Source organism: Corvus moneduloides, chromosome 18, assembly GCF_009650955.1.
Source record: "Corvus moneduloides isolate bCorMon1 chromosome 18, bCorMon1.pri, whole genome shotgun sequence".
Classification (NCBI taxonomy): Eukaryota; Metazoa; Chordata; class Aves; order Passeriformes; family Corvidae; genus Corvus; species Corvus moneduloides.
The window spans coordinates 2,533,847-2,560,791 of record NC_045493.1 but is presented as its reverse complement, the minus strand read 5'-3'; the positions used below and the strand labels follow the sequence as shown (position 1 = coordinate 2,560,791).

At 42.0% G+C, this 26,945-nt stretch overlaps 1 protein-coding gene across 2 annotated transcripts in view; it reads right to left on the bottom strand.

Moving 5' to 3' along the window:
* Positions 1 to 26,945, bottom strand: part of MED13L (mediator complex subunit 13L) — a 333,660-nt gene that overhangs the window by 86,095 nt on the left and 220,620 nt on the right. For both annotated transcript variants that reach the window (XM_032128437.1, XM_032128438.1), the window contains one exon: positions 4,098 to 4,182. In XM_032128437.1, the coding sequence (XP_031984328.1) occupies positions 4,098 to 4,182 (85 nt within the window). The remainder of the gene's footprint in view (positions 1 to 4,097; positions 4,183 to 26,945) is intronic.

The following is a 26,945-nucleotide window of genomic DNA, read 5'->3' as shown; positions in this document are numbered from 1 at the left end:
TCTCATGACACTGTCACTGATGCTGAACTTCACACGTGCATTTTCCCTTCATCTTTGCCACAATCTTTTCCACTCTGTGCTACTCTTTTTGTTGAATGATCTATCATTCTATTTTTCTCACTCCTCTTCTTGAACAAAAGCCATTCATTAGTACTGATTCTTTTCTATTCGGTCTTTCAGATTTCAGACAATAAAGAATATGCATTCCTTTATTTTTGGCATGTATGTGGTATAGTATAGGAATGACAGAAAATTGTATTACGGAAATATTAACAATGATTCAATTTTCCCTTCACATGATCCCCAGCATGATTTCAGGTGCTGAAACTCTCATAATTACTGCTTCCTCTGTCAGAAAACCTCACTCCACCAAATATACTCCCACATCACCAAAATTAGAGCAGTAAGTTCCATTTTCTGTGGCCCCTTTGAAAGCCCACCGTTTCTTTTTAGAAACTGCATATTCCCCTCTAAAAAAAATAAAAAAACCCACAACAACAGTGAGGACCCGAAGAGATCAATACCCAATTCAAATGGACAAGTTAGGGAGTGCCTGATGCCTTTCTAGGTCCACCTGTACAGATGAATCACAGACGCAATTTGCCAACCCTGAATACGCCTCATACATTAAACATGTACTCAAACATGCTGCCCATGGGACCACACACAGAAATTCATAATTAAGGCATATTTTTCACTAAGGTAAATAATATGCTTCAAAAAATCTGAAAAACTGGTTACTTGTTGCTAGTGGTTTATACACTATTACAAGTAATATGCAAGCCTTGCCCATGCATTTCACATCTATTCATTATTTTTCATTTAGATGAAAGAAATGGATTTTTCCACCCTTCTAAGTTTTCCAATAGTTTATAGCAGCTGCTAGAGATTAACCAAAACAAAGGGAAAAAAATTTAAAATCACATGAAACTTTCTGTGCAAGTACATTTTGCAAGGTTCAGAAAAGTTGTGTGATCTGCACTTCAAAAGCATACCTAGAAGACACAGATAGGAAATGGACAACTGACAACATAGATACTAATATGCTCCTAATTTTTCTGTATAAACTCAGCAGGGTTTTCCAAAGTTAAAGCTGAAGAAAATTCTATCAGCACTTTCTCAACTAAAGCAAAAAAGAAACCAGTTCAGTTGAATAACCAATACCTTAAACTGAATATGAAAGCTAAGCCAGCAGAGATCTAAAGACACTGATAGTGGGGGGGGAAAGCTTCAGCAACTATTTCCCTAGGAAATATTTGCTATCAGAGAGTCTGTCAGTGCCAGCATGTTTTATACAAACAAAAGGAAGTCTGTGAAGTTTACATCAGATCCTTAAAGAAAATAATCTGTAGTAACAAAAAAATGTAATAAACTCTTCCCATCACACACAGTTCAATGCCGTGTGTCACATCACTGTGTCTCACCACAGCAGGTTTAACTGCCTCAAACTAATGCTGCTTTCTTAGAAAAAAAGTCTTCATGGGAAGATTTGTCCTTAAAAATCAGTCAACCCTCCATGCTAAACTAAATCATGGGTTATTTAAAGAATAATCCCATATAAAATCAGAGCCATGCCTGCAGCAGCATGGATCTCAGATGCGGCCGGGTGGGCAGTCAATGATAGCATGGTTATTTTTGCTGTATAAGCACTAAAGGTAACTAGTCTTTCACAGTGAGCTGTAACAATGGACTTGTGTAAAAAAAAAGCCAATAAAAGGTCATAAAAAGCAGTTATTTAATGATAGAAGGACATGAAACACCCCGCAGGCCCGGGCTCCTCTCCCTCCTCAGGGCTGGGCGATCCCTCCCTCAGCAGTGCAGCTGTTCCAGCACTTCACTGGCACCTGACCTCCTCTATTTCTGATTTTTCCATGAAAAAATGACCTGCCAAGGGCACACCAATTGTTACGAAACGACACCGTAATATTTTGAGTAGTCATCCCTCAGATCTTGTAATGTTTTCTATATTGCCAATTTACATAAACTGCTCATTAGTGTGGGTACTGAGGGGGGAAAAAAAAGGAAAAAAAAACCCACAACCAAAATATCCCCCCCCAATCAGTTGTGTAGGTCCTTTTTCTTGCCTTTGCCAGGGTTAGGCGAAAGCAGACGATTCTCCTCCCTTCCTGCCCCGTGTTGTCCCCACAGGTCCCTCGGGCTCCTCCATAAGGGGCCGCTCCCCGTCACGGCTCCTCCTCCCGCCATTTCCTTCCCGCCACGGCCGATCCCCCTCAGCCTCCGGCAAAATAAACGCGAAATAAACCCCAAACCCCACAAAACCGCAACCGCCGGCACCAGCCCCGGCACCGATGGGCCAGAAACGGCTTCGAGCTTTCTGCTTTATTAATGGGGCTTTTCCTAAACACCGGGTAAAATAGGGCTTGAAAGTTTAAAGTGCTGTTTAATAAAGTCTGCACACATGTTGCTATTACTTTAAATAAAGTAATTATGATGTTAAGTTCAGATTTGGTATGGCAGACCAAAAAAAAAAAAAAAAATATATATATATATATAAAGTGATTAACTTCAAGTAAATTCAGCTATGAGACTGTAAAAACTGTCATCAGGAAAGCAGTGAGAAGGCGCTCATGTCCAAGGGACAGTACTGTGGAATGAGTTGTAACAGCTTATCTGACATGAATCATATCAGCTTATCGTGACATGAATTGTTTCAGTTTATCATGACATGAATTGAGGCTCTTGGCAAACACCTGAGGTGTGTTCACCAACTACTGCTGAAAGGAAAAGGCTTTCCAGTCACAGCTGGACAGAACAGTCTGCTGACTCTGCCAACTGATTTCAATTAAGTTATATAAAAAAAAAAAAAAAAAAAAAATTATTTCACAAGTTTAAAGAGGTCCAAAGAATAAAATTAGCTACTTTACACTTAAAAGTCAGCTGGCTGGGTACCACAGATTAATAAACACATATCAAATTAATTTTCCCTTTTATACTATAAAGCTACAAAAGAACTAATGAACATTCTAGACTTGGAATTTAATTTTTATACTTGTATTCATTCTAAGTAGCCTACAACATTTATAAAAATCCCCTAAAGAGACTGATGGGATAGAAAACAGGGAATACAACAACTAATCCTTGTACCTGCGGACATGCACACAGGTAACTCGGTCACCCTATGGAAGCACAGCCTCAGACACATAATACAAACCTCATTACCAGTAAATCTACATCAAAGCAAACAGGACACCAAATGAGACAAGATGAAAGTGTTTTCCACTTGCTTATTTTCTGAAAGAAAAAATATCCAAGGCTGCATTCTGCAAAATTACTGCAACACAAAGGTGCATTCTATTTTGATGTTGTTATTATTATTATTATTAGAACCTCAGAGAAAGTGGGAATAATCTAATGACAATTTAATTCTGAGAAGATATCCAAATTTGTAAGAAGAACTAGGATGTAATACAGAAAGGTGACGATGACCTGAAAAACTGCAGAAACAGAAAGAATAAAATTTTATAGCCCAAGATGCCATGTCCTAGATCTAAGAACAAGATAATCTTCAGTAATCTTAAAAGCTGATAGCTGGATTAAGAAGAAAAAGCCGTAAGTGTAATAACTTTGCAGTCAAGTCATCTATATATATATATATATAAATATATATATATATATAAAAAAAATATGTCTCATCAGAGCCAGGAACTGTTAAGCTTTACCCTGAACAGTGTGCACAAACGTAGTCAAATTGTAACTTGCATGAAACCAGGATGATTGGCAAAGCTTTTTCATCAAGGCAGTAAAGGTCAGCTACAATTCCCCTCTCTCAGCACCTCGAGAAGGTGAAAACTTCTCTTTTTTTTGGCTTTTAAAACAGCTCCTTAGCAAAAATCCGAGCAGAAATATGTACCAACATTATTGCTTGTGTGAGTGTTTAATTAGTTGGCACAGCATTTTATGATAAATTACCAGTCAATGACTCAAGAGATCCATCTCTATCCTGTTCTCTTGGACTCAAGGTCTAAATCTAAAAAAAATGTACCTTAAGATCCATAATAATATAAATGCTCTATAGGTATCCTGTATGATTTTAAGTATCAAAATGAAATACTTGAAAGCACTGGAGTTTTTCTTACCTTTCCAGAAGATTATGAATCGCTTTGAAGAGCAGGGTCCTACACTCATAGGAAAGTCCATTCTCCCAGAATCCTTCTTCCACCACTACAAAAACATAAAATGTCAACATGCTCAGAATAGGGAAATACATTTATCCAAAACGTATCTTCAACAGCTTTAATTTTCAAAGTAGCATGTTTCATTAAACTATTTCAGCTAATACCTATATTGCCCAAGTAGCTTTAATCTTTACTTGCTGCAGACGCAATCTTTGAATTTAAAAAAAAAACCCAAACCCAACACAAAAGCATAAAAGCAAACCCATTTGTTTGTAGCATTCAATATTCAAGTACAGGGGTGAGGAATGCACGATCATTCTTTGCCACCACCGCTGAGAGATCCTTTAAAACTTAACCACAGATGCCGACAATCAAGAAACAAAGTGAATCATTAAAGGTGTAAAATCAATTTACATAACTGAAAAAACATGAAACAACTCTTCTGAACCTCTTGCTGTCACACTCAGGTGCAATTCCTCCATCGTACTGACTTGAACTATCGCAGTTTTAGCAATACACAGCAGATTTTATACCAAATAAAAACTGTACACTCAGTACCGAACTGCAGGGATTTTAGAGTTTAAAAAAGTAAGTCTAATTATCTCTCCTAGTAGAGTGCAGCCTGAATTAGTCACCTGAAGGACAGACAAACCTCAGAAATATCTGCTGTCCTTACTCATGGCTTTTGGGTGCTAAAACTACCAGGAGTAGCACTATTTCTGGTATGCCTGTACCAGATTCGAAATCTTACTCAGCTAAAAGACGCAGAGTGAAAACAGATGACAAAACAACTTTTTCAACGAGTAAGGATTTGTTAATTGTCTGAGTTCTGTCATTTCAATTTCACAGGAGTAGTCGGCAGATCTTTAGAAGTGCAAACATAAAATTCTACTGCACGTTAAGCACTGAATACTTCACACCCCTCCTTGGCCAATTTGCAGGACGAGACCTCCCAGCAGCGCGTCTATCGCAGAGATGATTATCTCAGTATAGTTTACAACCACGTTTAAAGGCGAGCTCTAAGGAGCTTGTGCTCCATGGAAAATACTAATATTGCCAGCAGCCTTCAAAGCCTCGAGCCACTGTTCTGCTGCTTCTCCAGGAGCTGTAACTCACAGACAAGAAAACGCACATTTTTTGCATGTGCAGTGTTGTGATATGCTAATGTTGGTAACAGAGCCTCTCTCCTCGTGCAGAATGGAAAAGCCAGGTTTTAGTAACTAAATCACCTTATCGGACAGCACAAGACTTCCCGGGAGAATGGAGACACAGCCCCGTGCCCCTGGGCACAAGCAGCAGCCAAGGAGCTTTTCCTTTGAAACCACTGCAGGCCCTTTAATGCTTGCAAGCCCTCCCTGACAGCGAGGATGTAATGGGCCATGGCTATTTACTGCACAGAACTCCGCATGGCCTCGGGTTTCACGGGTAAAACACTGTGCTTAAGGAACTCAGAACCCCCGTGCATGCTCAGAACTATCGATGTATAAATTCCCAACAGCTCAGAACTACAGAAGCCCCAGAAGCTGCAAGGCAGGTACAGTCTTGCACTTCAAAATGACATAATCCTTAAATATATGAAAAGTTACAGATTACACTATGAGAGATCACACCTGCATGAAAATTCAGTATTTAAATTAAAAAATGAAATTTTTGGACAGCATCATGAAGTTGACAGAACCTGTAAAAGTCAAAATAAATTCACTCTTACACAGCAGTGAGCTCTTCTCCAGTTTCACCCTATCTTAGGCTATACTGCCAGTATTGCCCTGCTTTAGGAACTTCATGCAAAATAGGGGAGACCAGAATCAATTCCAGGATTTTACAGGAAGGTTCCCACCACCAGTTCTGAAGTTCCCAGTCCTAACTCCCTACCTACTCCCAGATATACACGGCAGACAAATGGGACCCTGTCACAGCTTATATCATCTCTCAGAACTATCTTCTCCAAGTATAATGTTGCCATTTTAGGAGAATTCAGATCAGATCACACTGCTTTACACTGTTAAATGTAATATTCTGTAGAGCTGGAATAATTTTAATCCCGAAATTTTTTTTGACTGGACATCACCTATATTCTTTTTCCCTGCTCAGCTTCCCTGGCTACCCCAGCCTGTTATTCCTCCACAATCCCAGACATGAAAGCACTCCACATCCCAGCAGGAGGGATGGGATGAGGGAATGGAAACTGGCAGCACTCCCCCTCCCTACCCATCACCACAGCTGCATCCATGGCTATCCTGCACTCAGCAGAAGTAATGGCTGGGAGGAATGTGTCCAAAATCCTAGGAAAAGCAGGGAAAAGCAATGTTAACCTCACAGCCAAGTTCCGAGGGTCAAGTGTGTGCCGTGAGATCAGACTGCCTGAGGAGCAGCAGTGGAGTGGGACAGGGAAAAGGGAAAAGTCTGGAGTGGTATCAACCCTCAATATTCTAATTTTCCAAACTGCCTTTCTTAGTACATGGAATTCACATAAATGACATATGAAATGGAAATAAAATTACTTCCCTATTAAATTTAACTCCAAGTATATCATAAGACAGTGCCATAACCACTTTCCTATAATAAATAATGCCTTTAAATCCCAGATATATTAAAGCACTATACTTACTGTAATTACCTCTAATGCTTCTTTATCCTACTAAAAAAGTACATCTCACAATTAAGAGCATGTACATATGTCTGATGCCATAAAAATGAGGAGGAAAAATTAGAAGTGCAGCATTTCACTTCCTCTTTGCTCTTTGGCTTCCTGATCCAGACTCCAAAAGAAAAGTGTTGAAATGACTGGAGCAAGTTGCAACTTCAAGATGCATATGGTGACCAATAAAAAAGCTTGGCAAAACACTAAAAATTAGACTATTCCTGTAAATTCCAAAGTTCCTGACGCTTATAATTTAACTAGATTTTAGATTTTGAGGAGTATTTTAAATTCCTTATAGCAAATTGAAGCCTAGGAAATAATTGTTGGTCTCTATCTGTCTTCGTGACGATTTCTAATGCTTTTAACACTCAACACGTTCAACTCCAGCCCCCCTCAGCTTTCCCATGCTCCTGATAGCATTTCCAGGCACAGCCAGCAGAACACCGGTGCTGCACAGGTTCCGAAACATGGGAACACCTCCGGCCTGTCCTGGAGGCGTTTCTGGTACTTCAGTTGAAATATTTCTCTTTAGATGCAACAAATGTGACACTGACCAACGGCTGTGAAAGCCATCTTCCAAAACAGAGAACTTCTAGGGGGAGAATCACGGAAAGATGGAATGTTTTAGTAAGAGAAAGCACAACAGAGCATGAACTTCATTTTCCTCCATGGAAGTCAGAGCAGAGGACAAGAGTTTGGAGAGGCAGCAAAGCAGAGGGGACAAACTGTGGGTCACTGCTTGCCAGGCCGTGGGGAGACACAGCCATGGCCAATCTGATCCCTGTTTGCAGCAATCCCATCCTGGGGAGTGTCAGGCTGGGCGACCTCCAGGAGCCCCAGCTCCTTCTCACCAGAGGGTTCTGCCAGGTGACTGCTCCTCCACTGGGATAGCTTCATGTACATGTTTCTATAGCTCTGGGTATATACATTTCTGTAAACATTGACTACCCTATCCAAGCCTCTGGACACTCCAGAGAAGGATGACACCTGGGAGTGGCATTTACTTTATTTCAACAGGCAGCTCATCCCGTTCTCACTGCCCTGCAACAGAGGGAGAACTTCAGCACATCATTTCTCACCAAAAGAAGCAACTGCTTTCCTCTAGTTATGTTTTGTTTGGTTTTTTATTTTTAATTAAATCATCTCCCAAAATAAACCACTAAGTCTATTAATATTCTGTCTCTAAAGATCTGGATCATCAAAAAAAAAAATTATCAAGAATAGCAGAAAATCTGAAACAAGAAAAAAGTGTATTTGACACTTACAATGGATTACAATGGAGGTGTTAATCTCACTGCTGGTGTTCAAACAGAGTGGGAATTAATCAACAGCCTTCATATATAAAGGTGTTTTTAGGCGTTTGTTATGATTTTGTTTTCATAGGTTGAAAAAATGAATAAAACGTTTGTGCTGATTTTTATGTTTATTCTTGCAGATCAGATGTTAAATGAATGAAAGGCAACTACAATAATTTAGACTTACATGGGAAATTTATAATTTAAAGATACTTAATGAGCAGCTTAGTTGGCTTGGGGTCTTTTTTATTTTCAAGTCAGAGATATTAAGGTCTTCAAAGTGTCCAACAATTTTTATGAAGCCAGCCATGTTCTCAAAAAAAAAAAAAAAAATCCATTATAAAAATTTCAAGGAGAGAAGTCACAGCAAAATATCAAAGCAAATACTTCAATAATTTTAGGTCTCCCAGCAGAGATACTGGAAAGATAATAAGATCTCTGTTCTGCTTCAGTGGTCAAACTGACATATTTTACTTAAAAGAAATGTAGGAAGGAAGGAGAGGAGGCAAGTCGAGGCTGTGTCGACGCTGCAGAGACAGTTATACCTTTAAGAAATCCAGCCACCCACATTTTAATAATTCAGGTCACACTGCCTTGTGCAGTTTAAAAGCAGAATTAGTTTCAAAGAATACATATTTCCTCAGAGCTATGTTACATATTTCCTTTTAATGTATCATATTGCAGCAACAGCTGAAATGAACGTCTAGACATCAAAAACAAGGCTTTATTCCCACCTACTGCTTTTTTACCTCAGGCATCAGAGCTAATGAAACCCATTATCCAGAACACTGCCCTCAGTCACCACATTGGCCACTGCAAATATGAAAAAACACTCTGGGACAGCACCAGTTATTCAGCCATTAAAATTACTGAAAATCAATTTCTTGCTGCACACTGCAGAAATACTGATAGATTAAAGCAGGACACATGGGACAAGGAGATTACTTCCAGGGAAGATTACTATGTCAAACTGCTGAGGACGGGGACTTACTCAGCTCCTCAGCATTCACATGCAGAGCAGCACATGCTCCTTCTCAGCCTTTGATATTTTGCCTCCTCGCTGCCATGAAATATGAAGGATGTGGTGCTTTTTCTGTGTTTTAAAAACACATGGCTAAACAACTCCAACAAAATCAGACATAAAATTACTAAAAGCAAGCATTTAATTTTTCTCTGTATTTTTATTAGCATGCCCTTAAAACAATATTTCAAAAGCCAAAGAGCATTTTGAAGCATCATTTCTCCTAAAAAATTGAGTTAAGAGAGTAACAACACAATGCAATGGTACATTAATTCTGAAAAACTATATTATACCCATAAAAATCCAATTAAAGACAACGCCATTGATCGATCATTGCTATACTGCCATTGATCACCTTGTAAAATCTGCGTTTGAAGTCATTAGTGATTAAATTGACTTATTACTAAATCAGATTCAACCCACTTAGAGATCTAATTTCCTCATGCTGGTTATGATCATAGGGAAATTGTGCTGCTCACTCATACAGGCCCGAGAATCCATCTTGGCTCCCTTCCCCAAGTCAGCTCATCACAAAATGAACCAAAACAGTGGAAATGCTCCCCAGAATGATTCATTTGTGTTCTCCTATTTCCAAACTGAGGGAATATTCACTGGACTTGCACAGAAGCATTTCCAATCCACGTCCTTCCAAGGTACCCTTAACAGCTTCCAGGAAAATCGGAATATAAATGGAGACCATGGCTGGAGATTGCGGCTCAGGCACGACCCCAGTTTGCATCTCAACGCACCGCAATTTTCGATATAAAAACCAACACTTGCAAGGAGAGTTGACTATGAAACTAAAATTGTTGCACCTCAGAAGGATAAATAAAACCTTCAAAGGCAACAGCTGTTGAATATCACAGGAATATTCCGAGGCTTTAATTGTTGCGCATTGAAACAGAAATTAGCATAATAGCTATTTATTGAAAAACAGATGGTAGGTAACTATCTGCACTTAGATAGTGTTAGCACTACTTAAAGTATTACTTTTATCGCTTCCTCAATCCCGGTAGGTACAGAGTTGTTTTTTTATAGAATACACATTATATGTTACATCCTCTCCCTGGCCCACACACTCACATTCCTGTGCTCCTGCACGGCCTCTCCTGCCTTTCACTGGAGCACACCACAGCCAGATCTTCACAGGGACGGCTTCTCAGCAGCTTGGTTAACCAAAACTATTACCTATGAAATCAGAACGAGCATTTCTGTGCAATTACAGCTCGAGTCTGCTCTCTCTGTAGGAATGCAGATGAGCTGTGCAGAGAGCTCCTGAGACAGGAGAGATTCCAAATCAAACCATGGATTTGCCGTGTGGTTTTTGCTTCGAATGCTTTCTACCATCACCAGAAAGAGTAAAAGGAACAGAAATAAGGCACAGTTTTATGTGGTTTACACAGTTTCCCAAAGCAAAGCAGGAAGTTGTCTGCAATGGGAAACCTGCTCTCACGTGCCAGAAAATCCCCCCCAATCCCTGATTTATGCTGCTTCATTCGTCCCACCATGTGTTTGTGTTAAGCAGTCTGATTTCCAAGCCACTTTATATTTCTTTGCAGAGGTATTTCCTATAAATGAAAAGCATAACCTGACCATAGTGAAAAGGCACTAAAGGTTTGGGGACATTCTCACCATTGTTTCCTTAAATGTTCCAGGCTAAGGATGCCACTAGGAAAGAAGTATTTTCTTAACTTTACTCCTGGGAGTTTCTAGAATTTCCTCTCACATTTCTGAACTTTTCATTTTCCGTTATCTCTTCAACTATTTGGTATAAAGACATTAAAGGTAGTTTGTCAGAAGAACATAAAAGCAACCCAAAAATCTTCGAAGGAAAATACAATGTTTTTAAAGTATTACTATGCTTTCCTAATCCTAGAAACAACCTGTACTCTCCAAAGTTCATTTGCTCTCTTCTTTCCCCTTCCAAATCTCCCAAGTTTTCCTCATTTCCATTTCCAGTCACCACCTGGGCCTTGCAGCCAGTGTGACCCTTATTCCACACATCAGCTGCCAGCCCCACTTCTGCCGTTTGATCTTCTCAGGTTCAAAGAAAATGGAATTCCTGCAGTGGATGTGCAGCAGGGAGACCTTCCTGTGCACCAACAATGCAATGAGAAGGAGGACTTGTATTTTTCCTCTCCAAACACAACTGGTGTTTACTGGCACTGACGGGGCACTGACTCTGCATTCCCTGTTCCCAGAGCTCTGCTGGAGGTAACGGAATGTGCGAGAGCAGCGAGTCTCTCCGGAGACATCAGAGCGAGTTCAGCCATCCCCGAGTAACACAGGCCATGTTCTGAGGGAAAATGCCGTCCGTATTAATCCCTACTTGGAAAGCGAAAGGAACCCGGAGTCTTCCCTCACTTCCCAAGTATGCAGGGCGTCACTGCTGGAGCACAGCTCCGTTCGGAGCGCGGCACCGGGCTGAGCTCTGCCGGCCCTTCCACACGGCTCTGCCTTGGGAACGCCCGCACGGCTCCCGCCAGGCGCTTCCACTCGGACGCTGCAATCCCGTCCCTCCTCGTTCCCATTCCCAATCCCAATCCCAAACCCACCCCGCCCGCCGGCCGTGCCTCCCGGAGATCCATCCCCACATCCGCAGGGAGCTCTGGCGGCATTGCAGGGCGCTCCCGGGAGCTTGCCCGGCCAAGGGGACGCGGGACACGAGTCACGCCGTGGCCGCTGGGGCCGCGCTGGGGCCGCCGTGCGGGGAGGGCAGCGCGGCCGGGCCCGAGGGCGCAGCACGGCCGGGAGTGCCCATCCCGCACCACGGCAGCTCGGGCAGCGCGCCTCGCTGCTTTCCCGTGTGCTGCGGCTGCCACAGCCTTTAATCGGTATGTTAAGACGACAGCTGGAGGAAAGACAAGATCTCCAACACATCCAAGGAGACATTTATGGAGAAATCCCGGGTGTAACGTGCCCAGTCTCTCCAGGCCCCCGGAGCTCTGCTTCCACCCAGCCGGGCTCTGCTCTGGGGGACGGAAACTGCTGGTTCTTCTCAACTGTATGCTGATTTAACCACGTCAATATTTGGGTTTCCATCAGCTAACATTTGAGTTTACCCTTCTGCATAAAAATTAAGAATTGTGCTTATTTTTCCTCAGTTCACACTTGCTTTTGGTCCTGTGTCACTGCTTGCAGCCCCCAGGCTCCTATTTTCTTCATTTTTTTTTCCAACCTAATGGCTATAGAAATAACAAGTTTCATTAGAAAATCTTCTTTTCCTTAACTTACTTGAAATGCCATATTGTGAGAAGACAAGATCTGAATTTAAGTAAGGGATGCAGGAAATATTTTTAGAGCAGTTTCCCACGTTAAATACACATCATATGCCCCCCACAAAACAGCCAAAGGTTGTGAGTGTGAACTACTACACTAATTCCATTATACATGGAACATATTAGATAAATCCTCTTCATGTTACTGTTTGAAAGTATGAAAAGATGTGAATAAGCATCTTTTTTCTAGGTTATACATCCTTTCAAAAGAATGTTTTAAAGCTTATTTTACTACTTTTTTTCCTACCTCTCTGCTGGAATTAATTCTATTTTACACAGGAGTAAACAACAAAATTGACTTTTCCATCTGTTTACTTAAAAACTTGCTGCAGTAAAAGCTGAAGGACACAAAAAACCCAAACCCCAACCAACAATCACCAAAAATACAAATAGAAAGTAAGAGTTAGCAGCAGGCAACCCCAAATTTAATACTGCTGGCAGATTTTTTGAGTAGCAAAGTTAAGCAAAAGTCCTGTCCAACCCAAACCATGACATGATCCTGTAGGTCTTTCCAGACATGACCTTCAGCTTGTAATTTTTATCAATTAGAAAATAAATTTAAGCTTACAATGTTTATATACTTCAGAAACAGAGGGTGAGGCTTGAGCAATAACATCAGTGCAAAAATGGTTGTGGTCAGACTTGATGCTTGTAAATAAAATACTTTGAAAAAAATATTTTCAAGAGAAAAGTTTAAAGACTCTCCATTTTGCAACAATTTTTGGAAATAAAAAAACCTGCAAATGCATCTTAAGTTTAGGTATGAAGAACAGCGTAAATGAAATATCTTCTTATAAATGTGCCTGTGAGAACCTTTTCCCTCATATCCTCATCTCTTTGGAGAGGCCAGGATCCTTCCAAAACCACAGGCACAGAATAAAAACGCAGAACAGACTTCAAAGACAGAACAAGCATATTTTTGTCATTTTGTTTGTTCTTTACTCCTCACAAAACATGCCAAAATACTTTGTGCTCTTCTGTAAGCAAATGTTTACTGGAGTTTGCTGCTACTTGAACAGAAGCAAAAGCGAAATAACAGTTTTGTGTTGAGTTCTGCCAGCGAAAGGGCTGAGCTGGAGGCAGCAGAATGTCAAGCAGGTTTTTAAGCAGGTTTTTAAATCTATTTTTGTCCTCTGAGGAAGCCAGCAGAGGGAGCTGGCTGGGACCCGGTCTGGGCCCGTCACCCAGGGGCTGCTTTTTCGATTAAGAAAAGGATCCCAGATCACGCAGGCTAAAAATAAAACTTCAGGGGAAAAAACCGACCACATGCAATAATAAACATATTAGAGGAGAGCAGGTTTGGAGTAGGGACAGTTTAAGTGCTCCTTTTAAAATAAAACCGTCCATATGAAACAGCTTTGAAAGCAGAGAACTTCCTTGAGAAATAATATCTGGTCAAAGCAGCTGGGATCAAATGTGTGATCCCTTGGGAAAGACTCCAGAAGATCCCTGAAAATCGTGATGTCCATTACTTCCAGAGGCTGAACAGATACTTACCCCAAACAGGTACCCAAACCTCAGTGTAGGAAAACAACCCCTCTCCCTCCCCGTTCCTGCCTTTCCAAGCAGGGAATATTACGGATGCTCTTTCAGATGGGGACAGAAAAACAATTTCTTTATCAGCATGTTTTTATTTATCATAATATGTTTATTTACTCCTGTTTATAAACAGAAGGTATTACAGGAGAAAAAAGTAATGAGGAAGACAAAGCATGGCATTGGGGATGGAAAAAGCAAATTACTGAGGACTGGAGAGCTGTTCTGAAATAGAGGAGTCCTTGGAATTCCACACAGTAATAAACTAAGCTGCAAGATTTTACAGACTATCTGAGACTCCCAAGTACTCAGCTTTTCTCATAATCTTTAAGGCTGAACATATATGTAGTAATTATTAATTTGAAGCCAGTCGTGCTCTGTAAGATCTCTCCTGTAAGAATCTCTCCTGTGAGAGTTACTGCAAACAAGAACCCGAGTGAGCAGGATTCCCTTGGGGATGAGCAGGCTCCCCGAGGAACACCCAGGAACAGAAAGTTGTGATTTTACTTTCTATTCAATCAAAAAAGCGCTGCATTTTCTGACTCCTCTCTACTTGGGACTCCTTCTAAAGATCACTTTCACAAAATTTGAGCCAACTGACCACATTTGACCACTACAAAGGAATTCCCCTTCCCAGGCATCCCCTGTGCTCACTGCTGGAGTTCTTTCCCATATTCATATTTCAGCAGGAGCCGTCTCCCTCACTGCTGGTTCTGCAATGCAAATGCAATATGTTGTTCACTTTACAGGCTGTTGCCATGGATATTAATGTGATGTCATAAATTGTTACATCTTCATTGCAGAAACAAAATGAAAGGGCTTAGAAGCAGGAGAAGAATAAGAACTCATCTAACCAAGCATATTTAAGAAGAAGCAACTGTTGTACAAATCACAAAGAGAAAAGAGACACACAAATGTGTATTTTAATTTAGTGTTGTTGAATGCTTCTCTCTGTAAGTGCTTCCTAAAAGATTCCAAATTCCCTACTGAATTTCTTACTGGACTGTTACCTGCACAGTGGGACCTCCTCAGCAACAGATGGAGCAGCACTTCATAAATTCAGCTTTTCACCACGGTTGGAAATGCATATTTCTGTTGGAAACATCAGTTTCTGAACTCTACTTTAAATTATCAGGCAGTGGCCAACCATCCCAGCAATGCCAACCTGCCTTGCCCCTGCTTTTCCTTTCATTCCAGCTACTTTTTGACTGACCAATTCCATTCATGGCATATGTGCCATGGCAAGTACTTAATTTTTGAAAAATCAGGGTTGTGGATTGCCCTTAAAAATTATTACCGACAAGTATTCCTGAAGTTCCTCCTCTCCAAGGACTCCAGGAATCAACAGTAACAAAACGTTCCTTTGCCTTATTAAAACAGTAGCTAAGATTACAACAAGTTAATCTACTTTATCTATAGATGTACACACAGAGAAAAGAATTATTTAGCTTAGAGAAAAGCAGAATACAGTACAAAGCACACCCAGTGTTCACAGTCACAGAGGATTTCCCTCATTTTCAATTAGTCAAACTGTCTGGTTTAATCTTTTTCCCAAACAGTTTAGCTGTGCTGAGAGTGGATTTAACTAAGTCGAAAGACACACAGCGAGTGGGGAATGAATGGGCACCTCTGCCTGCCCGGAGCTGCTGACCTGCATGGAACAACTACATGAGAATGGGATAAACACATCCCCACTCCCTTGCACTGTCACCAAACAGGCACCCAGAGGTGGAGCAGCACTTGGCCAAGGAGAATCCTGGTGCTGTCTGACCCTCTCCAGACCATGGTGCCAGGAAACCCAGGCACTCCTCAGCTCCTGAGCATTTCCTGTGGCAGCTCCAACGGGAAAAAAAGCCTCACACCTGGCCTGCATTTCTGGGGTCTTGTGGCACTTCTAAGTCCACCATCCAACAGTGAGGAACTCATCCACTCACAGTGGTCAGGTGTTCCTCCCCTTTCCAAACTCCCTTGAACTGCATGTGGAATGGGCTAGATCCACACCCTTCCATTCAAATCCAGCATCCCACACTCCCACAGGTCAGACAACAGAACAGATCCCATCTTCAAAAACCCAAGAGAATCTTCCCTGGTCTTGTCTGTGGCTTCCACTTCTGCGTTCCACCTAATAAGGAGTCTTAACCGGTTCCTCCAAGTCTCTCACCACTTAACTCTCCATCATAATTCATTAAATACCTTTTGTTCCTATGCCCCCACCCATTTGGAGGAGGAGGAATACAACATCAAAAGACATGCTCACCATTCTGATACCTCCAAGACTCAAAAGACTACTGAATAGCTGAACAAATACAAAACAAAAGTAAGTTTCTTGCCATCTTTTAAAAAAAGGTGTTCTGTAACTGCAGCTTTACTAGTCTGGGAGATGTTCAACCTTCTCACCTTAACCTGTTTAATTCACGTGCTTCTGAGAGCTCCTGCTCCGATAAAGCACCCAGTGAACAGTCCCCCTCCCAGTTCAGCCCAAGCTGCATTTCTTGATGATGGCACCATTCCACTGAGTCCATGGCAGCTGCACTGGTGCATCCAGTGCTGTGGGACAATCTGAACATCTCAAGCAACGCAACGTCACCTGTACTCTGTGTTTCCAATCCTATTTTTAATTCAGGAGCTTAAAGGGCAAAACAGCCTCCAAACCACATCCTCCTGGTCACCAACCTATCCCTGCCCTCTGGCAGTGGGAAGCCATTCCCTGTGTCCTGTCCCTCCATCCCTGGTCCCAAGTCTCCCTCCAGCTCTCCTGGAGCCCCTTTAGGCACTGGAAGGCTGTTTTAAGGTCTACAGAGAAACCAAGGCTGCAGATCCCCATTAATTGCTCACTTCAGAAATATTTCTTCACTGGAACTGTTTAATTCAATTCCCAGACCCAGTGGGTCCCTATCCTGGGGGAGCCACCCAACACAGAAACTCTGCCACGGCCCCCTGCTCTGAAGAGTTAAGCAATAGCTGCTATGTGAGCAGTAATACTGAGGATTTATTACCCTTGAAGGATCTGCCTCCTACAATCCTACACACTGAAAGTCCAGGGTCAAAGGGCAATAGAAAGTCAATGAGCCCTACAGGGCAGTCCCAACACTCCACAGCACCACACTGGAACACCAGACACCTCCACTGGGGCCAGACAGGAGCAGGCGCAGCACAGGTGTTGGAGGAACATCTCTGGGATGCAATATAAAGGGCTCTCATCAAATTCCCCACCCAGAGCATGCTCCTGAGCCACATCCCACAGCTGTCCAGGCAAATCCACCCAACAACAGTGCTCTGCACACAGCACCCTGCAGCTTCTCTCTAAACCAGGAGGGTTCTCTGCATGTAGCCCAGGGGTCCGCTGCACAGGAGAACACAAAATGCTATTTCTAAAATAAAAATAATTATAAATTGAGTTTTTATTTTATTAAATAATTCTGTTTAAAAATGCAGCTATAAGATTACAGCTCAGCCTATTTAATTTCCCCTAATATTTCAGTAAATAACAACCACCCATTTCTGCATCTCCAGGAAAGCCCTTGGCTGTCATGCAGAAGGAGCCACCTGGAGAACTCTCCACATATTTAATTGGAATGTGGGGTGACCCTGTGAGCCCCAGCAAGGACCCAGCACCTCCAGGATCCTGAGCCAGTGCGACAGGGAATCCGCGGGATCATTCCCCAGCGCCAGGGCGAGGCGGGCAAGGAGGGAGGGATCTGCTGCCAGGCTGTGCCAGCTGCCATTTGGAGCCTGCAATGGACATTGGCATTTTGCCTTTTTGTCAACAATTTTAGTGTCAAAACCAAAGCACACACACGGCTCAGTCCCCACAGAGTGCCTGCGACAACCCCGGCTGGCCCTCGTGGAACAAAAATAAGCTGATTTTCCATCTCTAATAAATCTTGCACTTCAGAATGCCTACAGCCAAACCCAAATTCTCACCTACTTACCCCAGAAGCAGCAAAGCCAGACTTAATTGACTTTGTCACGCCAGGGATGTAAAAAGCAACTCCTAACTACTGCAAACCATGGCTAAATACAAATCACAGCACTTGAGTCTCAGTGCAAATTAATAGGGTAAAATCCCCCCGTGAAATCTCCCGGCACCCTGGCAGCCCCACTCAGCTCCATCTCTCTGGGCCAAAGAATTTCACTCCCTTGTAACATTTAAACATAATCTGACAGCAAATGAAGCTTCAGCTGAAGATTACTGGAAGGCTGGGTTTGCTTACTTTTCCCCCCTCAAGCAGAATATGAACCAGCTGGAAATATATCCTCTTGGAAATGTACTCCATTATATATTCTTCATCCTGATAAAGGCTGTTATCAAATACAACCAACAGATCAATGACTGATGCTGCTGACAATTTATTTTCTTTTATTCTTTCCTTCTTGTTTATGTGATACCCCCATAGCCTGTAAGAGGCCTTTGCCTTCAAGCACAAAGCATCACAATTACTCCAGACATTATTTTGCTGGCATAAAACCCCAGCTACAATGCATTTAAATTTCCACAAAACATGTCTGGGTTGTTTAAAGAGGGTAGCAACAGGGAGATAATCCCAGTTTAATAACTCTGCATGTAATTGCTCTGAGCTACCATCCTAAGCTGTCTTACATAAAGCCCATGCCCTGGGTCACTCCTTGTGCCCCTTACCTTGGGAGCACAGTTTGTGTCCAGCTGCACCTCCCGACCCAGCTGTGCTCCATCCCCACCTCCCTGAGCTTTCCACATAATCATGGCAGAGATGGGCTCCCACTAAATTAATTCCCAGGATTGTCCCAGGATTTTGCAGAAAGCATCACATAAACAAAATGCATCTTGATGTCACATTTAATAACTAATATGTGCTCTGTGGTGCTTTATTTTTATTTCATTGAAGCATTAGCACAATGAAATGATCAATATGCAGTGTTTTTCTAATAACAATTACTAAATAGGATTTAATGTTTAAAGTAACTGCACCACCTCTGTTTCAGTTAAAAATACAAAAATAAAGGTCTCTACTGCTGATACTTAACCTTTATCTCCAAAACTTAACTTTCAGCCACAACAGTGATGGGTTTTACCTGGGATATCAGAAAGGAATAAAAGTCAGCTCAGTGGGGGTAATTCTGGGAAATTACTGATATTTTTAATTTATGCAATATTAGAATCAATCAGGTTATGAAAACCTACAAGAACCTTGGTAGAAAATGCCTGAAGTTCCTATGTTTAGGGAAGAGAAATAATTTCACCACACATGAGAATCTTTTCCAAGACAGACCAGTAACAGCCAGACAAATTATTTAACCAGTCCTTCACTTCCACTGGGATATGTTTCGGCAAGAGATTCCCACTGCAATGGGAAAACAAGTTTGATGAGCAGTGTTTTACACCTAAAATTCTCCTCATTCCCAACAAATTCCCCAGGAATTGTCAGCAAATCTGTAATGCAATAGATCCCTGTTCTCACTGCTGTCACTTTTGCATTTCACAGAACTGGTCTGAATGTCTTTTCCTTGCCAAGATGTCCCCATCGGAATGCTGCATGTATTCTGCAGTTAAAATAAAATACACCCTACTCAACTTCCTTTTGGTCCCTCTATATTTTAAATGCCTTTCACGTGGCATCAGGCACAAATTAGTCCAGAAGACTTCAAAGTTCCTGCATCGTGCCCCTTGCTCAGATTCCAGCAGTACCTGGCAGCTTCTCCTTGCCCCACCCAGCTGGAGATGCTCATTCCCAAGAGCTGAGCACCCAGGTGCCAGGGACTCCCTCCTGCAGCATCCCGGCCCCACGCTTACTTGTAAATAAGCTAATTTTGGTAAAAGTTACACAATCAAATACACACAAGCTTAACTAAGAGGAAAAAACAAATTACTTCTCATTTGGCTCATTTTCAAACTCCAAATTAAGAAAGAAGTGGAAGTAACTGGCTTCATACCATTGCTGTTTAATAAACTTATTTTGGTGTATCAAAGGGAGATAAGACTCTTGTGTGTGTATATACACATATATATACAAATATATATGTACACACACACATATATATTGAAGAGTCTTATACTCTACACCACCCTTTAAAAACATTAAATAAATTCATTTTTCAAGAAAATATTATGGACAGCACCACAGATGCTTTTAAAGACAATTTTTTAAAGAAAGTACTTAAGGTATTAAGTACTCCTAGTGCTAAGGAATTATCCAAACTCTGAGATATTCACGTCAAACCAGTGCACACCAGAACCTTGTCACTGGAAGATGTTCATTTATTCCTGGCTGGCTCCCCAGTGGACACCAGGATACATCTGAACCCAAGCAAGAGAGTAGGAGGGAGGAAGCTCAGAAGCAATTTCAGATCTATCAAAACTAAAATATTACCTCAATACAACACCAACATTTTCACTTTGGGAGCTCTGCCAGAAGAGAACAGCCACCCTGCAGTAACTGTTGCTCTCTGGCGGGGTGTTTGTATCCAGGAACCATTTTCCATGATGCTGCTGGTGAGCAACTACAGAAATCTCCACACTTGGACGTGCCCTAAAATCTACCAAACCCACTGGATACAGCAACTGGGCAGCAGTAGCCAAACAGGGAATTGGATAGAGATGGTCAATGGAAAAAGTAGTGCTGGGAGGCAAGGGAACCAAGGCTGGTGTCCCTCTGCTCCTGAGGCCCCTCTGCTCCGGAGGCAGCACAGGCCAGGCACATCCCACCAGGCACCAGCACAAAGATTCATGGAACAGCAAAACAAAAGGCACTTGTGCTTCTATCTGCAAGGTACAGCTCTCATCTGCATCTCCCAGTTTAACCCAGTTTAACTGGAGGCCATTTTTACAGCAAAATTACTCAGCAGAAAAAGCCCAACCCAAATGTGAGAGGAAGGGCTCAGGGTGAGTACGCTGTCGGAGGGGCACATTTATCTGCTCCTGACTGTTAGAGAGGGTTTGCTGTTCATGGATAAGTTATTTATAGCTCATCTGGGCAGCATCCACATCTTTAATTCCGTAGCAGCTTCCCTTGCCTTTTGAATTAAAAATTGAACTTTACTCCAACGGATTCTCAAGGGGAAAGCATTAAATGTGCCACATCCTGTTCTTTGTTTCAAAGCAGCAGTGTGAAATAATGTAAAGAGCTCACACAGCCCTGATGATTACTGCATATTTCATTACCACTCCAACACTCTTTGTCCCACTTAGAGCTGCCTACATGCCTTGGGCCATATGGAGCTGGTTAAGCAGGGCCTGTGATTACTACTTGGAAAAATCTACAACAATCATTCTCAGACAATTCTCAGCATTGTGATTACTTAACTGCCATTTTTCTAAACCTAAAAGAATAATCGACCATGTCTGGAACGTCAATGAGCCCCAATTTTTCAAAATTTATTAAAAGATGCAACTGATTATATAAATATGACACACAGCAAGTAACTGAGCAGAGGTGCAATGAATGGGCTGTAGTTATTTTTGCCCATCATTTTTAGTAAGTTTGGGGAAATGAACAACTTCAAAGTCAGAAATGAGTGATCTTTTACAGCCAGCACACATGGCTGGCAGGTGACACACATTACTTTTGTTGCCTAAAACTTTCAGACAGTTCAGCTTCACTGGATCCCTTTTGGATCTGTAACACGACAAATGTAAAATCCATGGATGAATTTTTGGCTGCAACAATTTCACCTGGAGCCTTAGGCAGAACTGCCCAGTGACTCCATCCCACAGCCCGAGCTCATCCCAGTGCCAACCCCCCGTGACTCTGCAGGCCCCAGACACAGCAGCACCAGCTCCTGCTCTCCAGACAGGCCCCTCTGCCAGATCCTTTATTCCCACTGTCCAGATATATTTAATTAATTACATCATGGTTGTGCAGCATCCAGGGAAGGGAGATGCTGTTAATGCTGTAACCCCAGATGACAATTCTATTTCAGTTTCCATGGACCTCTAAAGGCAATCATTCCGTGGCGCCCATCCCCTGCAGGCTTGGGAAAGCTATCCAGGGGAAATTTTTAAAGGAGAGGCTTCCATGCTGCTCACACACACCTTGGCCAGAGAAAAGGGCACATTCAGGGGCACCTGTCAGCAGAAGGCGGGTGGGCTGATCTTTCTGAGGGCTGGCTAATTCCATAAATGAATCCTGATCAGTTCTCGGGACACGCTGAAACCACTCACCCTCCCTCTTCAAGGAGAGCTTGGTCATGGAGGTTTAGGCTGGATGCTGGGAAAAGGTTCTTCCCTCCAAAATTATCCAGTAACATTGAATTAATCATGAATTACATCGACCTGTCCAGTGGTTTAATACCATCTCATTTCCACCAGCACATATTCTGCTTTACATCAGTTACCTCGCAGGGCTTCAGTGATGTCCTGTTACTCCATGGCTTACTCCACTCCCAGGATTAGATTGGATATTGAAAAGCAAAAGTAAAGAATTTTATGCAGAAAAACAACGCTTGTAGCATATGCAAAAGCTGGTTGCAGAGCAAGCCCAGAATTAGCTACACAGATATTTTTCCAAGTTTGACAGTTGAGCCTTCTGTGCTTGTCATGCATATGCCACATTAGAAAAATAATGTTCTTATGTAGTAGTGAACACATGTTTATTTAATGGCATCTGCCCAGAGGGATGAGATATTTTCTGGGAGCACTCACAGAACTGTTTCTCTCAACCCAAATCACGTTTGAAATATCTAGGTTAAAACCAATCTGGAATGAGTTGATTTCTGAAAAACAAGACCTTTTTAACTTTCAATAATTCAAACCCAGGATTTTTTCACACATAGCTGAATTTACTATGCAGGAAAATATCCCCATCTGAAAAGAGGGAGAGGAAGTCAAATAAGAATACTTTAAATACTGTAACATTTATAAACAGAAAATATGGTTTCAAAGAAAATACTGGGAAATTTTATTCTGTCTGTTCCCCACAAAACCACATTGTCTGGCCTGATCTATGTCTTTGGGCTACAGCCACAGGCAAACAGAAACTAATCCTTCAAATACAAACAGATTTGCTTGGGTTTGCCTTGCACTTGTGGGAGGGTTTTGTGTGGGTTTGGGTTTTTTTCCTTTGGGTGGAGTTTGGTTTTTTTAATAAAGCAATGGAATATTTATGACTTAGGGTATTTGTTAAAGGAAATCATCAAAATGCAGAAAAGAAAGCTTTTTGTATAAGACTTACTACCTTAAAAGATAAAAAAAAAATACAGGAAACAATGGGTAAGGCTCTAAAAATAAATAAAAATGAAAAAGCCTGTGTTCTATTCCTTCTCCTGTTCCCAAAGTGATGACTTCAGTGAGTAACTCAGTATTTGTGCTTTGGCACCACCATCCATAAAGACCAAACAGAGTGAGTTCATTCATCTTAAAAAGACACAAAAGAACCCCATCCATTCCCATCCATGACTAACGCACATGTAAGAGACTGCAGGCACTCAAAGTGTGATGGCATCACTAACTAAACTAGGAACTAAAGGGATTTTGGTGTCAAACCCAGACTGAGATCTGACTGAAACACGTGCCAGGGGTGCAGCAGTGCAGGGGACCTGCAGGAAGGGACAAAACACCAGCAATTGTTTCAACCTTTGCACGGAATGAAGATTAAAATAAACCTTGAAAAGGAAAACTAGAAGATTTGGTTCTTCTCCCCTTCTAATGTTTTTTTAATCTGCTTATGCCAGAGTTCCTTGTGGGGCAGCCTGGCCAGGCAGGCTCAGGGCAGGTGCTGAGGCACATTTTGGGCACAGCACTCAGGGCTGCAAAGCAAAGATTTTCAGAACTTTGGAGAAGCACTTGAGCCTCCGCTCTGAGTTTAATGCTGCTGCACTGGAGGCCCTCAGGGTATTCCAAGGTCTGCAATTTGCCAGTGTGCCATCCATGCCAGGGCCAGGCTGGTCATGGTTCCATCACCAGGGTGACATTTGCTCCCCGGCTCCCACAGCCTGACCCCTCTCGGTATCACCTTCCTGCCCCTATTTCTCTCCCGTTCTCGCATCCCCACTTTTCTCTCAAACTTTTCCATCAGGTTCCACCACAATCTGCCAGCACAGGGACCTCTGGAGAGGTGCAGCCACCAACAGTGACAAAGACTGGGGCAGAAAAGTCCAGCTGGAGGCAGAGGGGAGGAATTGGCCCCCTTTTTTGGAAGCAGATCAGACTGAAATTCAGATGATCCTACAAAGGCAGCTGGAAGCATCTCCTCCTAGAGGCAAAAGCACCCAAGCCTTCCAACAGCACTCGGAATACGGGCTGAGGGGGAAATAATCTAGAAATAAGAGAATAAATTGCCTGATCAATTTAATCAGAATTTCTGCTGTATACATGGGTGTTCTTCAGGGCTCATACGCTGTGAACAACACGTCCCTGTCCAGAACATCAAAACAAGCTGCACATGGAACGGCAATTACAAATAAATGTTGTGTTTCTGCAGTGCCTAAAGGGCTTAAAAACAGCTCCCTGAATATCTAAAATATTGTAATTCTGCTTCAGTGGCAAAAAGCTGCAACGCATAAATAACTGCTCTGCAGAGCATCCAGGCAGGCCTAAAAAGGCCATTCTATGTTATGACATTTTTAGTGCTTTGTAAGAACAAACTTTGGATTTCTGCTGTTACAATGAGGACAGAATAGGAACCATATCCCCCCCTTGCCTGTTTGCTCTGCTTCCTCCTGGGAATGTGGCCAGAACTTATGGAGAGCTCAAAGATCTCCACTGGTATAGTTATTTAGGAACAATTCTTCGTCCTTTTATCAATATTAGGGTAAGGATTTGGGGGTTTCTCTCCACTTTGCACTATTTCCTATCTTTTTACTGCTAAGCTAATAATAAATTGATGATGAGCTCCAAGTTCCATCAAGCATTTCAGCTGGATAGATGAAGCTGAGATGTTTGTCATCCATTAATTAATCTTTCGGAGGGTTTCAGAGATGAGAGAGAGAAACAATAAGCCACTGAATAAATGGGATTTAATTCCCTTCCCCTCTCATCTTCCATTACTCAGAGCACACTCAGTATGAGGAAAGTCTATTTGACAAGAAGTAGCAACATATTAAACACACACAAAAGCCATCCATCCTGCCAGTACTTCCTGCAGCAGCAGCCACTAACTGTGATTAATTTACACTAATTTGGAGTTTAAAGAAAGAAGACACTGATAAAATAATGTTTCTCTCGCTATTAAAAATATGGAGAAAAACACACAGAAGGCAGCAATTCAGCAGTGTGCGAAGCAAAAATAGATTTCCACAGACTAAACTCTGGCTGTTACCATTGCCACGCTGCACCTGAGCACTGTCGGCATTCCAGGCACTGGCAGGGATGTTTCACCAAGGAAACTCCATCCCACACCTGGGTCTCACCTCCCTCAAAGGCTTTTGCTTTTCTGAACCTTAAGAGAACACTTCAAAAGGAAGGAGGACACTGAACTTCTCCTCTGTGCACATTTGTGGTTTAATTTTTTACCTGCACTCAGTAGGTGCTGCTTACTTTTTGTAGCTGTTCACTTTTTTTTTTCATGCAATGAGAAAAAAGATCTTAAATGTTTTATTAGGTTAGAGTTGGTCTGGTCACTTATGAATGTCTTATTTGCCAAAAAACAAAACATCATTTCTAATTATTCATTCTCCTTCTGTACCACTCTTCCATCCCAAGGGCCAACCTGGTTTTGATAAGAGATATCATTCAGCAGCACTGCCCACACCCAAAGGCTTGGAGGAGCTGACACTATTAGCTGGGGTATATTCTCTTTCCTGGAGAGCAAAAATAAATATTTTTATTTAATTGTGCCTTCCTTGCAGTTTGCTATAGGAAAAATTGCATTATTAGTAAGATCTGAAGTTGTAATCCACACTGCACCACTAAAACACTGGAATCCTTATCAGCTCAGAGCAAACCAGAACTTCCAGATAAACCCAACTCTTGAACTCCATAATGACTTAGATGTGTCTTATCCTCCCACCTACACAATAAATATAATTATTCAATTATTTTCTGGTATTACATTGATTTGGGTGGTTGTCAGGCAGCAATTCCATCTGCAATGACATCAAAATCTGCTGCCCCCCTGCAGCCAGCTGTGCACCCAATGAGCAGCCTTAAACCACTCCCAGGGGATGCTAAATTACAGCAGGAAAACAATGCCTCCAATTTTGTATCTTTACCCTTTCCCCGGGGCCACAATTCCAACCTATCTTTTATATTGGCACACGCTATTGAAATTAGTTAAAATACACAGATTATGGGTGTGTTAACTTGAGGGTTTGAGATCATATGCACTTCATGTTTTCTCCCCTACCTCAGCTCATTAAATTCTTTACAGCCATTAATCAGTGAAACAACTGTCTGAAGCTGTGGGAGAACCGTTCCCTATGGATCTCATCTGCAGCTTACCTATGGAAAAGAGAGAAATCAGCAAACAGGAAATCACCACTACCTTGTGCCAGCACTTCCAGAATTCCTGTAAGTCTGAGGCATCATTGCCCAAATCTAAGTTATTGGCTGCCCTGAGGTCCCAAAAACCAGGCACACTTTATTCCACTGGAGTTTCATAATGTGACATCTGAGCTACAATGAAAATCTGGGCCCAGGAAACAAACTTGGCACAGAAAACTGAAGCAGAGGGAAAGGAGTGATCTGAGCCCTGGTGTAAATGTAAATCTAAATGTAAATACCACAGGTGCTCCCTGAGTTCTGTGCTTGTGGAATGGGAGCTGCAATCCAGACACTGCTCACAGTGGGAGTGTTCTGGGAAGACAATCCACACATTAAGAAGAGGGATTTTTTTATTTTTAATTAGCATCTAATAACTCTTCAGGTTTCAGAACTGTTTGGAGCTGCTCGGTGGGTCACCCCAAAGTGAGTTTCTTACCCTTCCCTCATTCTACAGCAATTTGAAGCCCAATGCACTGTGCCTGTATAAAGCACAATGAGCTTCTAACCTTTCTTTTAGTAAGTAATTTATATGCATTGTTATTAATAATAATATTTTCAAACACACAGTTCCTCCAACAGCTTTAGGAGGACACAAAACACTGGAAACACAGCCCTCCCTCCATGGGAGTTCCCAATGGAGCTGA